Source organism: Cervus elaphus, chromosome 1 (assembly GCF_910594005.1).
Source record: "Cervus elaphus chromosome 1, mCerEla1.1, whole genome shotgun sequence".
NCBI classification, from domain to species: domain Eukaryota; kingdom Metazoa; phylum Chordata; class Mammalia; order Artiodactyla; family Cervidae; genus Cervus; species Cervus elaphus.
The window spans coordinates 51,773,253-51,794,690 of NC_057815.1; the positions used below are offsets into that span (position 1 = coordinate 51,773,253).

A 21,438-nucleotide genomic window follows, 5' to 3' on the forward strand; every position below is an offset into this window, starting at 1 on the left:
ACTTTGCATGAGGTGGCCAAAGTATTGGAGTTTCAGCTTCAGCATCGGTCCTTCCAATGAACACCCAGAACTGATCTCCTTCAGGATGGACTGGTTGGATCTCCTTGCAGTCCAAGGGACTCTCAAGAGTCTTCCCCAACACCACAGTTCAAAAGGATCAATTTTTTGGCACTCAGCTTTCTTCACAGTCCAACTCTCACATCCATACATGACCACTGGAAAAACCATAGCCTTGATCAGACGGACCTTTGTTGGCAAAGTAATGTCTCTGGTGACCCTCAATTTTATATCTTAGTGCAGAATTCTCCCCCTGATGTCTTATAGTTAACTGTGTTCTTAACACCTTCAATGTTGGGGTACTCTGTGGTGGTAAAGCCATGGGGGACACAGATACCAAGCCCGCATTCCCTGAGGAGTGGAAATACTTGCTACTCTACCCATGGGCAGCGGGCAGCGCACCTCACCTAAGAGGCTGTACTGACTTGTACAACCTGACTGGCACGCGGTGGCCAGTAGGCGGGCAGCTCCAAGTACAAGGCCGGGACCGGGGCTGCACAGGGCCCTGTTGCTACTTACACGTTGAGAGGCTGCCAGGCTGGCCACTGAGCTTTGGCTTTGATGACGGTGAGGACCTCGTCACTCTGTAAAACAGGACCACAGGTATTTAGTGAGGAGAGCTGGGCTTAGGGAAGAGGACGGCTTTGACATGGTGACATTGTCCACCCCACACCCTCACCTGCTGCGGAGCCTCTACGTACCCAGGTGTGGAGACAGCCTGTCCCAAGTGGGGGCGCCCTGGAGTCTTGGCAGTCCTGCGCCGGGGGGCTGTGTCCAGGCTACCTGGACACCAACGGGCCCCCTGAGCCACACCTAAGGTTTCCATCTCAGACCCTTCCCCTTGGGAGCCAGGCTCTGCCCTGCCCTCCACACTGTGTCCAGACTGGACGGCAGCTCATGCCCTCCGCGTCCAGGCGCTGACTAGGGTCCGCTCCAGCCACACCTCACCCCAAGGTGTGGCATCCCCACAGCCTCATGAGACTACACACACTGGATCTGACTCCCTTGGACAAGGAGGGCAAAGAGAAGCTGGGCCCCACGCTCCTGGGCCACTCATGTCATCCTGCTCTATTTTGCTTTGGGCAGTGTGTAGGGCACCCTTGAAGCTTGAGAACCTAAAAGAATTTTTTGAGGAAGAATCTAGTAACTAACGTTGGGAAGGAAAGCCTTAATCACCAACATGGGGGAGAAAAATCAGAATGTTGTTCATCTTGCTTAGCTTCACTTCGAGGCTGGTTTGGGTTTTTATTTTCAATAACACATTGGGGCTGAGGGCTTCTGTATGCTTTTCAAAGTGTAAGCATCCATAGGTGCGCAAGTTCAGCTCTGGTGGGAGTTTCCCCAGAGCAGATTCAGCTGATCCCAGAGCCTGCCTTCCCCCGGCCTGGGCCCAGCGGTGCTCAGACAGCACCACCCATGCTCCACAGAAAAGCCCAGAATGTCACCGGCAAGGGCAGGAAGAGCGTTGATGCCCACTGAACAGTCTCTGAGTTTCAGGAGGGTGGAGACTGGCTGTGCTTGCCCATGGCTCTGCCTCAGTCCTTGGAGTTGTTCCTGGCAGTAGGTACCTAGCACATATTTGGAATGAATTGGTGAACTTCTCCTTAGTTGGTGGGTACCATGCCCAGAAAATCCCACAGCCCCGAGGGAACTGTATACAATCAGGAGGTCAGAGGTGCCTCCAGGCTCAGGCCCAAAGATTATAAAGAGCCTCTGGTTTGGAGCACCTAGTCCACAGCCAGGGAAGGGGTTGGGGGTGGGTGGGAGATGCTTTAGAGGGGACAGTAACTCAGCTTGGCTTGGGCACCTACTGACCATCCTGGGTGGATGAGGCCCCCCGGGTAACCCCTCTCCTCAGAAGCACGAAGCCTGCTCTGAGCTCAAGCTTCCCCCCTTTTGGTCAAAAGAAACACTCTGTGGATACATAAACATCCCCACACTCACAGGTCTGCAGGGAGAGCATTTCCAAGTCCCAAAAGAGCATTTGACACTTCTCCTGTTTTATTTGTTGACACTGTATCCCTCAGTTACTCCTAATACACATATGCTGAGTGACCGAGGGAAACTGCCCGACGTGAAGTCACATGTGAGAGGTGACCTGTCTCCTGAAGGCCTGAGCTGGACCCCATGATCGGGGTTTCCTGTGTTCAGCTAGTACGTGACCCACACTGACTTCTTCAGCTGCCCCCAGAATATGGCTGTTTCTCCAGCAGCCCCAACTGAGCACATCCCCCGGCTGCCTGCATCTCTCCACCTCTTACCCCCTCACAGCTGCCAGGCTCCAAGATCCACTGTGTTCACAGTCTTAGCATCTCTTAAGTCCTTCCACGGTCTCCTCACTGGTTGCCCCAGCAATCTTCTTACTTTTCCCCAGACCACCCTCCACATCGGTGCAAAACTGAACACATTCACTGCCTGCCTAAGCCCTGCAACAGCGCCCCATAACTTCCATGCTGACTTCTTTTTTCCTTTAAAAGTAGGAATTCCTTTATTCCTCATCAAAACAGTCTAACAGCAAATATAGATTGTATGCTTTTATTTTTACATTTAAGTTATCCTTTTTTGGATATATCTTTCATCAGGACTCTGCTGCATTTAAACCTTGTCCTTCTAGCAAGAGGGTAAAATTGTACATCAATCTTATTCAGAGAACTTGGCTGCGTAGCAGACCAAAAGAGTGTGGAACTTAGGCAGGAGAGTAGAGAACTTTTCTACAAACACATTTAAACTTCTTCCCAGTACAAAAACATCTGTTGTTGCTTTTAGAGATAATTTTACAAATCAGAAGCTCTTACAGGACAGTCCAGATGAAGTGTCAGCAAGTATTTTAAGTAAATTCCAATGACCTGAAATTCAAGTCCAAACTAGATATTTAGTGTTTTCTTTACTGTAAATATGAAGTCTTTAACTTGAGGTATAGAGTCGTCTTCTAGAATCTGCATAAGGCCCAGGGACATCAGTGGCGGTGACACAAACTGTAGGAACATCCAGGAAATTGAACACAGGACCCTCCCTCACCCTGGCACAGATTTCAGCTCTTACTGCCAACTGTGACCAGCCTCCTTCCACAATAGCAAGGTGACTGGTCTTCATGACACTGGTTTCTATTGTTTAATGTCCATTGGTCTGATGGTTTGCAAATTTATCAGCTCATATTCAAGTCCCTCTTTAGATAGCACTGTTGAGCTTCTAAGCAGTGGCTGACAGGTCTTGAATGAGAAACTATGGTTGCATGTGTACCTTGCCTTTCTATTTTGGCTTTTCCTATAGGGATCATATAATCTTTTGACTGAGCTCCTGGGGAAGTTCAAAAGGAACTTAATACATCAATTTACCTCCAGCACCACCACTGGACTTACCTTGAATGGCAGATTTAATAAATCCTTTTGCATCCTCTAAATTCCAGGGACTGACCACCTTTAAGCCTGGGAAGTGCTCATATCAGGCAGCAAAGCACTGTGAGTATTGGGCAGCTACGCCTGCTGGGGCTCCACTGGGCTCCCTGAAGACTAAGGGCACCGGCTGAAGGCCTCCTGACGTGCAATAGGTCTTGGTAGCTGAGTTTATAACCTGGCAAATGACTTGCATAGAGAAACTGAAGGGCATAAATTCACAAATGGGCCTTAACCCAGCCAGAACTGCACCTACAGCAATTCCAGCAAAATCCGACTCTGATACGGGAGTATCTATGATCCTTCCACAGGCTCAACTAACCCCATCGTATAGGGCAACTTCTTCCCCAAGTAAAAATACCTTCCCAGCTCTTTCCGTCTCCTCTTCCATACCTTGATTTATAGCCTCATGAACTGTCACCTGCAGTGTGGCCGGTGTGGTCTGGGGGAACTGCTCCTCAGCAGACCAGACCTGCTCAAGGAGTCTCCACACCAACCCAGCAACCATGGCCACCCTGACCACGTCCTCTACCTGCTGCCGAATCCACGGTGATTTCTTAATTCCCAAGTTTTGCCTACATGGCCTGCATCATCTAGCTTTTTTCTTTGATTTTTAATTTCAGAATAATACATGCTTTTTGTGGGAAAATTTAGAATCACAGAAGCACAGTGTAAATGCTGAGCATTCCACTCTAGCAACTATCCTGCCTTCTGCCACCTCCCTCTCCAGAATGTTACAGTGTGGTACATATCATCCCAGATCTTTTACTATACTTAGGTACAACGTGCTTGTGTGTGTGTGCATGAACATTAGATACAACCTTTCCCACAAAAACTGCATCATATTGAAATCTCATTCTGCACTATGATTTTTACATTTTCCCCTTACTATCATATCATGAAAAACTTTCCTTGTCGGTACCTATGGCATCAGAGCTTTCCTTTTGTTGATTTTGAGAGCGTTTGAGATCCCCAAATTAGGGTAAGCCAGGTCAAGACTAAGAAAAAAGAAATCCAAGCATGAGATCCAAGTCATGAGATACTGTCTGGTGATAGTCCTTTTGCCCCTGAAGAAATACTTTATTAAAAAAAGCAGGGACTTTCCTGGTGGTGCAGCGGATAAGAATCTGCCTGCCAGTGCAGGGGACTTGGGTTTGATCCCTGATCTGGGAAGATCCCACATGCTGTGGAGCCTTACAACTGCTAGAGCCTGCGTGTTCTAGGGCCCACAAGCTACCGCAACTGAAGCCCTCGCGCCTACAGTCTGTGCTCTGCAACAAGAAGCCACCGCAATGGGAAGCCTGCGCACTGCAACGATGAGTAGCGCTCGCTCCCCATAACTAGAGAAAGCCCACATGCAGTAAGGAAGACCCAGCTCAACCAAATAAATAAAAATTAAAAAAAAAAAATCAATGTGGGTGGAGTTAAGGGGCCACTAGGTTAGCTGGCTGGCCCTGCAGACATACCCTGTATTACAATGAAACCTTGGTCGTCAAGTTGCAACTAATGACGTATTGATTTTGCCTTTGTAGTATATAACTCAGAAATTGTTGAGGCTCTCCATGAGCGTTTATTTATGGTACTGGCATTCCATCTGTATCTTTTAGAGCCATGGAGGCTCCAAGGATGGTTGTCCATCTGTGTAGGCCTTAGAACAGCTTCTTCCTGTCAATTGTTTCATCTCATGGTTACATACCATCTGCATGACTGTTTGTGTTATCCAATGAAATAAGAGCTCAGGAACCGTCTGGAAAAATGTATTTGAGAAACTAAACATTTTTCTTTCTTTTTTTAAAAAAATATTTATTTCATTTATTTATTTTGCTGCACCTGGTCTTAGTTGTGGCATATGAGATCTATTTCCCTGGCCAGGGATTGAACCTGGGCTGCCTGCATCGGGAGTGCAGAGTCTTAGCCACTGTGTCACCAGGGAAGTCCTTAAATATTTTTCTTAAAGTAGAACCAAAGCTCTTCAGGATTGGAGAGAGTCTGGCTTGTTCACGGCCAAATCCAAGTGCTGTGGATATTTAGTAAACTGGTGAAAAAGCAAAGCCACACCATTTTTTTTTTTAATGTATGTGTAGAATTCTATAGCATGGATGTTCTCTTATTTAACTGGCATTATTGGTGGATATTTGTTTCTATACATGATGCTCTATTGAACACTTGTGAATGTACTTCTTTGTTTTTAAGTTCCTATGTCATAGGAACTTAAACAAGAATGATCAAACAATGAAGCCAATTGACAATTTTGGTGGCACCTACCAAACTGTCCTCCAAATGTCTGTATCAACTGATAGTTCTTCAAGTATGTGTGTGTGCCAATGTTTTTACAACTTTGGGCACGCTGGATACTATCAATCTTTTTCATCTTTACTAGTCCAGCAGGCAGGAAAGTAGCATGGTTGCGGACATAAGCCCGAGTTATTATACCTGAATTCAAACCCTGACTGCACCATGACTAGCTCTGAGTCCTTTAGTGAGACTCTGACTTCCTTTAGCTTTCTCATCTCTGAAATGTTGGGTTAAAAAGTGTATCTGCTGCACGGAACAAAATGACATAATTCAAGTAATGTGCTAACCCTGTGCCTGTATTAGCATCAATACTAGTTACTATTCTTTTTTTTTTTTTTTTTTTTATTTTTTTTCCAGTGGGTTTTGTCATACATTGATATGAATCAGCCATAGATTTACATGTATTCCCAATCCCGATCCCCCCTCCCACCAAAAATATTCATTTGTATTTTATTTATTTATTTGACTGCACTGGGTCTTAGTTGCAACATGTAGGATCCCCTGATCAGGGATCAAACCTGGGTCCCCTGCTCTGGTAGTGAGAAGTCTTAGCCACTGGACCACAAGATAAATCCCTATTCTTATTCACATTTTGGCCACGCTGGTATTAGTACCAGCGATTTGTACCACCTGAGTACAGAGAATGGAGTGCCCATTGACAGCTGCAAAGCTGTGGAGCCTCAGGAGAGTGTCCCCTTACTCAAAGGTTCATGTCGCTGGGTGAGCCTTGGATGGGGGCATTGGGCCCCAGGTATTTTACATTCTGAAGATGGAAGGACCTAAATTCAGAGCAAGCAACCCAAACTTCAGACTTAAATGAAGAACTCCTTTAACAAGTCTCTAAGGCCCAGAAAGGATCTTTCAAGAATCCTTACAGCCCTTATCCATCTCCCACAGGACCATTTTCAAACAAAGTATTTCAGGGCACTCACAGTTCACACCTCATCTGCATGATGTTAGCACTTTCCCAGAACTATGCCAATTAAAATAAAAGTCCTCCAAGAAAGGACAGGGTACTCATGTCCACCTTCACAGGGATGCTTTCTTTCATTTTGCTTTTGTAAACATATTGTGATGGTCTTACAGCTGTGCTCACACTTCCATCTGCATGAACCAAATGGGAATCACACAGCCTAAATCAGGCCAGGGGCTGAGGTCAGGTTTGGAGAAAGGGGGGTTTGTGTGGTGTGGAAACAGGTCTGGGACAAGTCAGAGGCAGAAATCACACAGATATCAAGAAATGTCAAGTCTGAGAAGAGCAGAGAGGCAGAACGTGAGTCTGGGGCGCCCAGGGCAGGTGTCTGAACAAACCTTACCCCGCACTGACCTTCCATGCCCTCCAGAGACAGCTCTGGAGGCAGGAAGGCTCGGTTGTCTCAGCCGTGCTCACAGCAACAGGCAAGGGTATCCCCTCCACCCTGCCTCACTCTTCACCTCCTCTCTGTTCCTATACCTTCCTGTCTTTTGCCTTTGTCCCCCAGTCCTGAACTACAACCTGCTTCTTCATTCTAAGGCCCTCTATGCTCCGGGCAGCAATGAGGCTAAACTTCCTCACCATCGCAGGTCCTGCCCTAGAACAGCAAGAAGAGAAATGGGATGCAACCCATGTCACAGAGGAGGAACCGAAACAAGTAGAAACAACAACAACAGTAATCTAGTTTCTAGGTGCTAGGCACCTTGCTAATTACCCGATATCTAGAATCTTGTTCCCTGGAGAAGGAAATGGCAACCCAGTCCAGTATTCATGCCTGGAAAACCCCATGGACAGAGGAGCCCGGCAGGCTACTGTCTGTCTATGGGGTTGCGAAGAATCAGACATGACTGAAGCAACTTTAGCACGCAGTATCTCATTAAATTCTTAGAACACATCCACAAGGAAGGTATATACTTTTTAATCCTCAGAAACACATTTCTTTGGCCAAATTAGGTACAGGTTAGTCAATGGCAGGTCTAGAGTTCAAACCTCAGCCTGACTCTGGAGACCACGTTTGTCGGCCTGTGAACCCAGGTGGAGGGGGCAGGAAGGGGAGGCTCTCTTGGACGAGACCCCACACCTGCCTCTTGCCCCCCTACATTCCTCCCTCTCCTCACCCCCACCGTGTTTCTGCTGTCCTTCAGGGCATGTCCTAACCTACCCTGAGTGCTGAAAATTGCAGCCTCATGGGTGGGGGTGGAGGCGGAAGGATTCTCAAACAGTTTCACAATACTGTTCATGTTAATGCTGTCCTGAGAACTGGTTGTGCCAAAGAGGGGGAAGGACAGTGTCCTTGAGTTGGAGAGTGCTGCTACTAAAGGGAAGGGAAACCAATGTCCCTAAAGGCGTTTCCCCATGTATTGGCTTGCTTCTTAGGAAAACCTTTGGGAATCGCTACCATTTCCTTCTGCAGATGAGGAAATTGAGGGCCAGAGAGGTCAAGTGGCTTGTAAAGACCATCCAGTAATCATGGTTCCTATACAGACGTGCCCGACTCCAAAGCTCACGCTCTTTCCACTTTCCCTCATGATTCCTTCTCTCCAGCCCCCTCTCACCGCCCCCCCCCCCCCATTTTGCTTGTTTTTCAGTGAGACCGTGGCTGCCTCTTGTTGATCATTTTCTCCACGGAGCCCTTGCTGTGAGGCACAGGGTCACCCGATTCCCTGTGGAAGGGCGGCACCTGTCATCTTGCATAAAGACCCGTGAGCAGTGTTTGGCTCCATTATTTGCTTCTACCCTTTCCCAGAATTTCCACTAACCACCCATAAAAAATATCAGTCCTGATGGCTTCCACCTCTGAGGGGGACTTTTTCATCCTTGCGTGAGTGTCCTCGTGAGGAGCAGCAGGAAATGAGCCTTTTTATGAGGCGATAATGGAGCCAGAAGCATCTTTAAAATCAATTGTGCTTAACACGTCCTCCCATCATTTCAACAGGTTCTGGGTTTAGTGGGTCATAAATAAAAACAGACAGCTCACATTCAGCGGTGCTCTCCAGTTTGCCCGTGGTCTCCTGTGGGTCGTACCGTAGTCCTCTGAGGAAGGCAGGCAAACGGTCCCCCTTTCTCACAGGAAGTGAGACTCACCTCTCTCCCTGCCAAGGGTCAGTGCCCAGCTTGTAGCTTCCATGACCATCTGACCCAGCTGGTCACTCCCTCCGCCTTGAAACACTTTCTGGTCTAGCACCTGCTGCCTCTTCATTTTCTCCTCACCTCATTCCTTCTCAGTCTCCCGTGCTGACCCTCTTCATCTTTCTCCAAACGCTGAAGTCTCCCTGGATTCACGCTCTCAGTGCTCTTCTCTTTTCTATCCACACTGCCTGAGCGATTTCTCTTGTTCCATGCTTTAAAATGTGAGTTATGTATATACGGAAGACTCCTAAACTGTCATCTTCACCTCATCCCAGCCTCTGAACTCCAGCTTGTATACCAACTACCTAACACTTTCATCTGGATGTTGAACTGGTGTTTCAAATTCAGCGTGTCTGAGACCAAGGTCCTGATCTGCCCCTCCTTAAACCTGTGTGTATGTTAGTCACTCAGTTGTGTCCAATTCTTTTGTGACGCTGTGGACAATAGCCCACCAGGCTCCTCTGTCCATGGATTCTCTAGGCCAGAATACTGGAGTGGGTAGCCATTCCCTTCTCCAGGAGATCTTCCTCACCCAGGCAGCAAACCCAGGTCTCCTGCATTGCAGGCATATTCTTTACTGTCTGAGCCACCAGGAAAGATGCCCTCCTCCCCAAATCTGGCTTCTCTCATTGTAAACATCCCATTAAATGGCAAAGCCATCCTTCTAGTTTATCAGCCTTGGTGCTTCTCTCACTCCACATCCGATCCTTCAGCACGTCTGTCAACTGCTCTTCTAAAACGCATTTCTGAGCCAACAACTGTGTGTCACCGTTGTTGGAGCAGGGGCTGGACTGCACCTCCCTGTGGCCCTGGCCCCATCGTGGTCCAAACCACGTGGCATCATCATTAGCTGGGATTAAATGTGTTGCAACGGCTTCCTGGCTGGTCTCTCTGCCTCTTCCCTCACCCTCCTCCAGGCTCTTCTTCACGCAATAGCTGCATGATGCCATTTCTCTGGTCAAAATCCTCTAATGGCGTCACATTGCACAGGAAATGGGGACCTGGGCCATGGCCCCTCATAATCTGCTCTGCCTCCCTCTTACCTCACCAGCTTCCTCTTTTATTACTCCCCCTCTTGCTCACTTTGCTCCAGCCACCTGGACATCTCCTCAGACATGCTAGGCACACTTAGCACTTGCAGTTCCCTGGGGAGATGCCTGGGGAGATGTCCTCTTAGATACGAGAGCACTCATTCCCCTGCCTCCTCCAGGTCTTTGCTCAAATGTCACCTTCTCAGTGAGGCCTCTGCGGACCACACTATTCAAAATAGCAATTCCCTGCCCCTTCCTCAACCTGGCACACTGCTCTCACTTTATCTGATTGTCTTTTCTCCATAACATTTGTCACCATCTGGTATACTAAGATCCCCTAGAGGAAGGCATGGCAACCCCGTATTCTTGCCTGGAGAATCCCCATGGACAGAGGAGCCTGGCAGGCCACAATTCATAGGGTTGCAAAGAGTGACATGACTGAAGTGACTTCACGCACACAGTATCCCATGCATTTTGCTTTCTTACTTTTTACCATGGATCTTCCCCTACTAGAATCGGCATTTTTTGTGGGCAAAGGCTTTATCTGTTCTGCCCACTCACTGCTGTACTATCAGTGTTTAGAGCATTCTCAATCTTTGCTTTTTTTTTTTTTTAAGATTTTTTTTTTTTAATGTGGACCACTTTTAAGGTCTTCATTGAGTTTGTTATAACATTGTTTCTGTTTTGTTTTGGTTTTTTGGGGGGCACAAGACAAGTGGGATTTTTAGCTCCCCAACCAGGGATCGAACCCACATCTCCTGCACTGGAAGAGAAGTCTTAACCTCTGGACCACTAGGAAAGTCCCAGTCTTTGCTGTTTGAATGAGAGGCTGTGTTGAGGAAGCATCTGGTGTGTTTTTGAGTCCCAGGACTCTATGGCACAGGGTGGAGCCAGAGCTGAGTAAAGTGACACCAATGGACGTGGGCGCTGAGCTGGTGGGCACTGGGTGAGCTGTGAAGAGTGCCAACCAGAGACCTGGCGCTGACAAGAGGAAGAGGAAGGGATAGGGCCTCCTTAGGACCCGCAGTGAGCCTCAAGGTCCTGAGTCTGCCTCCGACAGGCACCCCAGTGACCTGGGCTGACTGTTAATGAGTGCCGAGAGCCCACCTTGCACCCCAGAAGCTGCTGCCATCACAAGCTACTGTCTGATCAGCTATTTCAAAGCCAGAGAAGGTATCTGAAGCCCATTAACAGGCCCGCAAGAAGGTGATGTGGTTTCACAGAAGCATTTCAAATTCAATTTCTTTTTATTTCTTTTCAAACACAGCCTGTAATTCCGATGGGAAAATTGCATAATGCCCGTAGATAATAATTTTCCCACAAGATGGTTTTGTGAAAGCAGCTTGGCATTTCTGACACAGGAGAGGAAGGGCCCATCAGAGAGAGCCGCCTGGGCCTGCCCGCTGCCCGTGCACCCACACCTGTCTCTGGCAGGTGTAAGCTTAGGATGGACATCACCCCATGACCTGGGGGAGAGGCCAGCCTTCCGTGTGCCTCTGCTACCACAGGCATCAATTCAGCTTGTTCTTTGGTGACCAAAATGCCAGTCCTGGCTTAACCTCCCTTTTGGACTTTCATGTATCCTTTAGGATTATGGAAGTCTGCCTCTCCTCCGATTCAACAGGGAGCTGAAGGGGTAGATGGGGCCTGTCTGTGCTAGAGCAGGCTAAGCTGGGCTGTCTGCTCCCAACAGGCGGGGGCTCCAAGGAAGTCGGGCTGGAGCCAGGCGGGGAGGAAGAGCCCAGCCAGCACCTGTAAGGGCCTTGGCTCTAACTCTGCAGGGGGGAGGGTGTCTTAAAGGTGCAGCATTTGATATCCCTTGCTCCTCTTCCCTGTCTCCCCCTCCCCACCTTCCTCTGAAGACAGTTCCCATCTAGTCCTGGGAGCCATTATGGGGGCAGGGGCTGGACTGTGTTCCCCTCTCTGTCCCCAGCACTGGCCTGGTCTGGGGAGCGATACAGGGGATAATTAAGAAGGAATAATGGATTAGTTAATTAAACAATTAATTAACGACAAGCTAGAGGAAGCCTCTGGCCTTCACTGCCCTCTCAGGGGTTCTTAGGGGCACCCTTGCGAGTGCTATGGGGCTCGGATGCTGCTGCAGGGCTTCTGAGTAGACAGTGAGGATTCTGCTGACTATGGTGGGGGAGTAAACTGTAGGAGGGCAGGCAGGATCCAGGGAGGCCAGTCAGGTGACATGGGATCATGAGAAGGCAATGGCAGGGGTGGGAAGATGTCAGATGCAAGACATTATTTTAAAGGGAGAAGCAGTAGGATCTGCTGGTGGATTGGACATGGGGTGTAAAACAAAGAGGGGTCAAGGATGACTCTAAGTGGAGATGTCATGTAGGCAGTTGGATACATGAGATTGGGGTTCAATGGAGTAGTCCAGGCAGGAGGTGAATTTGAAAGTCTTTAGTGTATAGATGTTAGTTCTAGAAGGCCTTGTAAGTCATCACAGAACTGTTCAACTTCAGCTTCTTCAGCATTACTGGTTGGTCATAGACTTGGATTACTGTGATACTGAATGGTTTGCCTTGGAAATGAACAGAGATCATTCTGTCGTTTTTGAGATTGCATCCAAGGACTGCCTTTCAGACTCTTTTGTTGACTCTGAGGGCTACTTCATTTCTTCTAAGGGATTCTTGCCCACAGTAATAGATATAATGGTCATCAGAGTTAAATCCACCCATTCCAGTACACTTTACTTCATTGATTCCTAAAATGTCGATGTTCACTCCTGCCATCTCTTGTTTGACTACTTCCAATTTGTCTTGATTCATGGACCTAACATTCCAGGTTTGTATGCAATATTGTACTTTACAGCATCAGACTTCCATCACTGGTCACATTCACAACTGGGTATTGTTTTTGCTTTGACTCCGTCTCTTCATTCTTTCTGGAATTATTTCTCCACTCTTCTCCAGTAGCATATTGGACACCTACCAACCTGGGGAGTTCATCTTTCAGTGTCCGTTCTTTTTGCCTTTTCATACTGTTCATGGAGTTCTCAAGGCAAGAATACTGAAGAGGTTTGCCATTCCCTTCTCCAGTGGACCACGTTTTGTCAGAACTCTTCACCATGACCTGTCCATCTTGGGTGGCCCTACACGGCATGGATCATAGTTTCATAGAGTTAGACAAGGCTGCGGTCCATGTGATCAGTTTGATTAGTTTTCTGTGACTGTGGTTTTCATTCTGTCTGCCCTCTGATGGATAAGGATAAGAGGTTTATGGAAGCTTCCTGATGGGAGAGACCGAGTGGGAAACTGGGTCTTGTTCTGATGGGCAGGGCCATGTTCAGTAAATCTTTAATCCAATTTTCTGTTGATGGGTGGGGCTGTATTCCCTCCCTGTTGTTTGACCTGAAGCCAACTATGGTGGAGGTAATGAAGATAACGGCAACATCCTACAAAAGACTGGGTGCACACACTGCCCCAATCAGTGCCCCCGACCCTGCAGCAGGCCACTGCAGACCCACACCGCTGCCAGAGACTGGAATGCAAAAGCAGGAAGTCAAGAGATGCCTGGAGTAACAGGCGAATTTGGCCTTGGAGTACAAAACAAAGCAGGGCAAAGTCTAACAGGGTTTGGTCAAGAGAACACACTGGTCATAGCAAACACCCTCTTCCAACAACACCAAGAGAAGACAACACATGGATATCACCAAATGTCAATACTGAAATCAGACTGATTATATTCTTTGCAACCAAAGATGGAGACACTCTATACAGTCAGCAAAAACAAGACCGGGAGCGGACTGTGGCTCAGACCATGAACTCCTTATTGCCAAATTCAGACTTAAAGAAAGTTGGGAAAACCACCAGGCCATTCAGGTATGACCTAAATCAAATCCCTTATGATTATACAGTGGAAGTGACAAATAGATTCAAGGGATTAGATCTGATAGAGTACCTGAAGAACTATGGAGGAGGTTTGTGACATTGTACAGGGGGCAGGGATCAAGACCATCCCCAAGAAAAAGAAATGCAAAAAGCCCTCTGAGGCGGCCTTACAAATAGCTGAGAAAAGAAGAGAAGCTAAAGGCAAAGGAGAAAAGGAAAGATATACCCACCTGAATGCAGAGTTCCAAAGAATAGCAAGGAGAGATAAGAAAGCCTTCTTCAGTTATCAGTGCAAAGAAATAGAGGAAAAGAATAGAATGGGAAAGACTAGAGATCTCTTCAAGAAAATGAGAGATACCAAGGGAACAGTTCATGCAAAGATGGGCACAATAAAGGAAAGAAATGGTATGTACCTAACAGAAGCAGAAGATATTAAGAAGAGGTGGCAAGAATACACAGAAGAACTATACAAAAAAACCCTTCATGACCCAGATAACCATGATGGTGTGATCACTCACCTAGAGCCAGACATCTTGGAATGTGAAGTCAAGTGAGCCTTAGGAAGCATCCCTACGAACAAAGCAGGTGGAGGTGATGGAATTCCAGTTGAGCTATTTCAAGTCCTAAAAGGTGATGCTGTGAAAGTCCTGCACTCAATATGCCAGCAAATTTGGAAAATGCAGCAGGGGCCACAGGACTGGAAAAGGTCAGTTTTCATTCCAATCCCAAAGAAAGGCAATGCCAAAGAATGTTCAAACTACTGCACAATTGCACTCATCTCACACGCTAGCAAAGTAATGCTCAAAATTCTCCAAGCCAGGCTTTAACAGTACATGAACCGTGAACTTCCAGATGTTCAAGCTGGTTTTAGAAAAGGCAGAGGAACCAGTGATCAAATTGCCAACATCCGTTGGATCATTGAAAAAGCAAGAGAGTTCCAGAAAAACATCTACTTCTGCTTTATTGACTATGCCAAAGCCTTTGACTGTGTGGATCACAATAAACTGTGGAAAATTCTGAAAGAAATGGGAATACCAGACCACTTGACCTGCCACCTGAGAAATTTGTATTCAGCTCAAGAAGCAACTGGATATGTTAGAACTGGACATGAAACAACAGACTGGTTGCAAATCGGGAAAGGAGTACGTAAAGGCTGTATATTGTCACCCTGCTTATTTAACTTATATGCAGAGTACATCATGTGAAATGCCAGGCTGGATGAAGCACAAGCTGGAATCAAGATTGCCAGGAGAAATATCAATAACCTCAGATATTCAGATGACACCACCATTATGGCAGAAAGCAAAGAAGAACTAAAGAGCCTCTTGTTGAAAGTGAAAGAGGAGAGTGAAAAAGTTGGCTTAAAACTCAACATTCAGAAAACTAAGACCATGGCATCCAGTCCCATAACTTCATGGCAAATAGATGGGGAAACAGTGGCTGACTCTATCTTTTTTGGCTCCAAAATCACTGCAGATGGTGACTGCAGCCATGAAATTAAAAGACACTTGCTTAGAAGAAAAGCTATGACCAACCTAGACAGCATATTAAAAAGCAGAGACGTTACTTTGCCAACAAAGGTCTGTCTGGTCAAAGCTGTGGTTTTTCCAGTAGTCATGTATGGGTGTGAGAGTTGGACTATAAAGAAAGCTGAGCACTGAAGAATTGATGCTTTTGAATTGTGGTGCTAGAGAAGACTTTTGAGAGTCCCTTGGACTGCAAGGAGATCCAAGCAGTCAATCCTAAAGGAAACCAGTCCTGAATATTCATTGGAAGGACTGATGCTGAAGCTGAAACTCCAGTACTTTGGCCACCTGATGCGAAGAATAGACTCACTAGAAAAGACCCTGATCCTGGGAGGGATTGGGGGCAGGAGGAGAAGGGGACGAAAGAGGATGAGATGGCTGGATGGCATCACCAACTCGATGCGCATGAGTTTGAGTAAGCTCTGGGAATTTGTGATGGACAGGGAAGCCTGGCGTGCTGCAGTCCATGGGGTCACAAAGAGTTGGACAGGACTGAACTGAACTGAACTGAGTGTATAGATGCTTGTCAAAGTCAAGAAGCAGAGAACCTGGGCAGTGAGTAGAGATAGACAAGAGGGTGGGAAGAGTCAGAGAGGGAACAGCAAGAGAGACAGGAGGGTACTAGAACCTGCCCCCAGGGCCTCTTCAGAGCCCTTGTGCTCTGTCCACTGCCCCCACTCACTGCCCCCAGGTACTCTAGAGCCCCCCGCGGCAGCCAGCTCTGGTACTCGCTCACTGCTGCCACCACTGTCCCTCTGGTCCCTTCTGGAAATTCAACTGAAGAAAGGGCTTCCCTGATAATTCAGTTGTTAAAGAATCTGCCTGCAATGCAGGAGACCCTGGTTCGATTCCTGGGTCAGGAAGATCCCTTGGAGAAGAGACAGGCTACCCACTCCAGTATTCTTGGGCTTCTCTGGTGGCTCAGCTGGTAAAGAATCCGCGTGCAATGTGGGAGACCTGGGTTTGATCCTTGGGTTGGGAAGATACCCTGGAGAAGGGAAAGGCTACCCACTCCAGTACTCTGGCTTGAAGAACTGCATGAACAGTATAGTCCATGGAGTTGCAAAGAGTTGGACACGACCGAGCAACTTTCACTTCACTTTAGGAAATACAGTGGAGCCAGCAAGCCCAGACAGACCTTTTCAAAAAGACTGTCAACTGGGAAGGGGAGATCAAGTAAAACACCGGTAGCAGGAAGCACATGCGACGATTCCTTAGAAGATGAGTGACATTAGGGCAAGTTTGCATGGAGGAGGATATTATCCCATACAACAAGAGAAACTGTTGTTACAGGAGAGAGAGAGAGGGGCACTTGTAGGCTTGAGGTCCTTGAAAGTAACAATGACCCTATATGCGAGACAGAAAAAGAGACACAGATATAAAGAAGAGACTTTTGGACTCTGTGGGAGAAGGCAAGGGTGGGATGATTTGACAGAATAGCATTGAAACATGTATATTACTGTATGTGAAACAGATCACCAGTCCAAGTTCCATGCATGAAACAGGACACTCAAAGCCGGTGCACTGGGATGACCCTGAGGGATGGGATGGGGAGGGAGGTGGGGGGGGGCATTCAGGATGGGGGACACATATACACCCATGGCTGATTCATGTCACTGTATGGCAAAAACTACTACAATATTATAAAGTAGTTAGCCTCCAATTAAAATAAATTAATTAAAAAAAAGAAAAGTACTAAATTAATCTCCCCCCCCCCCCAAAAAAAATGGGAAGAGATGAGATCTGGACCCAAGATGGAGGGGGCGGTGGCCTTCCAGCCATCTCAAGGATGGAGGAGGAAGGCAGAGGACAACAATTACTGATGCTCAATTACAGGCAGTGCTGGGGGCCAACATGAGGATTCATTCATCCAGCAAATAACTACTGAGTCCCTACTCTGTGCCAGGTTTGGCTCTGGAAGCCAAAGACAGAGCCCTGAACAAATGAGACACCAATTCAATCCCTGCCCTCATGGAGCTTTCCGCCTAGGGCAGGAGCCGGTCCCAAGCAAAGGAACAGTGACAGATTGTATGAGACTTGAGTGGCTCCCTGGAGGAAAAAAGTGTGGGGTGGGGGGTGGGGGAATGAGAGGGAAGCCAGAGTCGGATGGGGAGGGGGATGTGGCAATTTTCAGTAGAGATACAGGTGCTAGTGTACATGTAAAGAACCAGGAAAGAACTCTAATAAGATGAAAATATGCCTTACATTCTAAAGTGTGAGAATGAAAGTTTTAGTCACTCAGTCATATATGATACTTTGTGACCCCATGGACTGTAGCCCACCAGGCTTCTCTGTCCATGGGATTCTCCAAGCAAGAATACTGGAGTGGGTTGCCATTTCCTTCTCCAGGGGATCTTCTCAACTCAGGGATTGAAGCTGGGTCTCCTGCATTGAAGGGAGATTCTTTTCCATAAAGTAAGGTCTTCAAAATTAAAAATTAACATAACAATATCATAGGAATTTAGAGAGAGAGAAGCAAAAAAAAAAAAAAAATACACGTAATCCTTCCATCCTAACTTAGCAGCTATCATCAATGAGTATATTCATTTCTGTATTTGTGTCTTTGTCACATAGTTGAAATCATAGCTCACACGCACACATTTTCTTTATCCTTGCCATTTCCTTTATCATGGGAGCCAGACTATTATACAAATAGATTGTTATACAAGTCATTCTGTGCCTTGCTTTCTAATACAGTATATTTTAGAGATAATCTCACTACCAGTATAACTCTTTTAAAGATAAGCCCAAAGACCACATACAAATATAAAAGTAAGCACGTATATACTTTTGGTATCTTTTTTTTTTTACACCATTATAAAGTATTTCGGACTGTTTATCTATTTGTATAATAATCTAGTTACCATGTTAAAAAGAAATGGTAGAGATAAAGAAAATATATGTGCATATGCTTATGTGTGTGTGCGTGTGTGTGTGTGCATGCGTGCTTTTATTTCCATTCGTCTAAATTATCTCTGGAAGGAACATGAGAACTTCACAAAGACAAGGTGCCTTGGTGAGAGAAACTGGGTAACCAGGGAGCAAGAACTTTTCACAGATTAACTTTGTTCTGCTTTTGAATTTTGAACCATCCAAATATATTGCCATTAAAAATGTCAGGAGAAAAAGCCACTCCAAGGCTTCTCCCTGCGGCTTTCTCATCTGGAGAAATATCCACGAAGGCTTTGGAGGGAGCGTTTGTGAGGCAAGCACTGAGTACAAATATGCGGGGCGAACATCTCGGGGCGATGGACCGGGAACCAGGGCAGCGGCCGAGAAGGTGGGGAGAGGGGACAGCAGTGCCAGCAGAGGGACGGAACTGATAAGACATCTGGTGGTTCCTTCCTTGACTGTTTTAAAGCCTGTTGGATTTTGTTACGCTTTGTTGTTGTGTAGTTGCCACGTCGTGTCTGACTCTTTTGAGACCCATGGACTGTATCTCGCCAGGCTCCTCTGTCCATGGGATTTCCCAGGCAAGCATACTGGAGTAGGTTGTTAGGCCTTATTATTTTTAAAATAAAAGCTGTTTCAAAAAGAAATGAGAATTGATCTGCACACCAACATCTCCCTCCCCTTTCTCCCCTCAGAGATGCTTCCAACCCAGGTATCCTACTGTCAGCCCGTTTAGCTGGGTCCTTACATATAATAACATTTTGCTTCATCATCTCCCTCCATCTACTGATTTCCATAAAAAGCTTTCAGATTATTAAGTAATGAAGTTCTAAATGACCTGGACGAGGGAGAAGCGAGCTGCCTCAAGGTGCTCAGCATGTTAGCATCAAATAAGTTTCCAGAAGTATCTGTTTCTTAAACGGTGCTATTTAAATGCAAAGGAACAGCTTGATCAGCTGTAAAGCTTAACTCTTTTCATTCCTGAGCCCCCCAAACACTCACAGAGGTTTGGGGGGACACTGGGGATGGAAGAGAACTTGTGTGTCTAGTGGACATGGAAGGGGTGTCCCTACCAGGAAATTAGGGTCACACACACACAGCTGGCCTCTGCCAGACTTCCCCTGGTAACAGAAGTTTCCCTGAAGGTGAAACTCCCCTTTGAATTGTTACTGTAACATCACAGAGCAGGGGCTAAAGGGTGGTGTGGGGGAACATGGCAGACCCAAGTTCATACCTTAGCTCTACCATTTATGTGCTGTGTTAGTTTGGGGAGGTTGCTCATCCTTTCTGAGCAGATACCTCAGTGTGTAAAACATGTATTTATTGGGTTCCTTCTATGGTCAGAAACTGTGCTAGGCAAGGGGCATGGGGCCAGTGGGCAAGTGACACAGTCCTGCTCTTGGGAGGCGTGCCCACTAGTGGGTGAAGATGATGCTGGGAGGGCAGCCATCTAAAATACAGCCATCCCAGGAACTTCCGTGGCAGTCCAGAGGTTAGGACTCTGTACTTTCACTGCCGAGGGTGTGAGTCTGATCCCTGGTTGAGGCAGGAGATATATGGGCGCCAGGCTGAACTGTCCTCCCTGTAGAAGAAATGCCACAATAGCATGAACTCAATAAAAGCAAGATGATGGGAGAGGCTGGGCCCTGCCCAGATAAAAGACCACATATTTCCCATTTGCGAAGTTAAGGAGAGCTCCCTGACCACACATGTGCAGAAAGGCTCCTGGGAGGTCAAAAGAGAGGGGGGCATCACCTCATAGTAAGTGATGTCAAGCTGCCCATAGGCCTCTTTGCTGGAATCCATCTTGGCTAAGAGATGTGGAGGCACACATGGACTTTGAGATAAACCAGATAGGACTCAGAACCAGGCAAAGCAAGATGACTGGTCAAAGGAAAGCAGGGAAATGCCCCATAAAAGCAATTCAAACTACCATGAGGGTGTGATGTGCTCTCTGAGCCTGCCAGTATGTCTATCCATACTTATTTTCCTCCTAATAAACACTTTACTTCCTTCACTATTTTTCATTGATTTGTGGTAATTCATTTCTGCACAGCCGATGGGCCAGGGCCTTGTCAGTGGCCCCTGGTCCCTGGTGGTCTAGTGGTCACTGCTGTGGCCTGACCTCAGTCTCTGGCCAGGAACCAAAATGCGGCTTCAAGCTGATGCAGGCTGAGCCCACATGAGATCATGACCAGGGAACTAGGATCCTGCAAGCTGTGTGACCAAGAAATTTTAAATGAAGTCAGGTACAGCCATCTCAGGGGAGCTGCCCTGAGAATCCTGTGTCTCAACCTCTGAACTGGACCAAACCACCAATATTCCAAGCAGTTAGCAAGAATGTTGAAAGGACTGGTTCACTTTTACCTAGTGACCACTTCACCTGAGCTAGGAATCTAGCTTTTCTTGTCAGCACCAATGAACTCTCCTTAAAAGTAACTTTCTTCTTTTTTTCTAACAAAAGCCCTGATTCTCTCTCTTATAGTTAGGACACTATTTGGGTTTCTACCTGAATCTGTATATCCCAAATTGTCATTCTCTGATCCTAAATAAATGTTTTGCCTCTTGAGTCAATTTCTTGTTTTTGAGGTTGACGCTGTGCCTGGGGCATAGGGCAGTGGACACAGTAATACAGACCCTGCTATTGTGGGGTGTGTCCTCTAGTGGGTTAATAGTAACCTGTGAGGACTGAGAGAGATAAATGTAAGTAAAGGGCAAGGCGAATGGAAAGAAAAAGAGAAGTCATGATTACTTAGTTATAGTCGAGTATCTCCACCCCCCGCTTCTTTCAGTGGAATCTTCCACTTCTGCATAATCCATCTTTCAGCCTAGTCTCCTAGTTACCTGCCATGCCCAGCTTCTTTTCAAGACTTGTGAGTCCCTTTGCCTGGCATGTCCTTATCTTGGCCCCCTCGAGCAACTCCTCCATGGAAAAAGTCTTCCTTACTTTTTTGAATAGAAACTTACATCTTTAGGGTGTATAATATAATGTTTGCACACAGTAACACATGATAGACATGGTAAAATGATCATTGCAGTCAAGCTGATTAACATATTCATCTCCTCACATAGGTGTCTTGCTTTTTCAGTCATGAGAGCAGCTGAAATCTACTCTCAGCAAATTTCCAGCATATAAAATAGTACTGTTAATGACAGTTATCATGTTGTACATTATATCTCTAGATTAATTCATCCTACACGTTGAGACATCCAACTGCAACTCTGTGTCTTTGAACCAGCATGTCCCCATTTCTCCATCCCCTTGCTTCTGGCAATGTCTTTTTGATGGCCGCAGAT

The 21,438-nt window shown here is 46.7% G+C and overlaps 1 protein-coding gene and 1 pseudogene across 1 annotated transcript in view; both read right to left on the bottom strand.

Moving 5' to 3' along the window:
• SPON1 (spondin 1) overlaps positions 1 to 21,438 on the bottom strand; it is a 302,372-nt gene that overhangs the window by 20,683 nt on the left and 260,251 nt on the right. Inside the window, exon 7 of the mRNA XM_043902562.1 lies at positions 577 to 641. Within this exon, the coding sequence (XP_043758497.1) occupies positions 577 to 641 (65 nt within the window). The remainder of the gene's footprint in view (positions 1 to 576; positions 642 to 21,438) is intronic.
• On the bottom strand, positions 660 to 6,079 carry LOC122694183 (annotated as a pseudogene).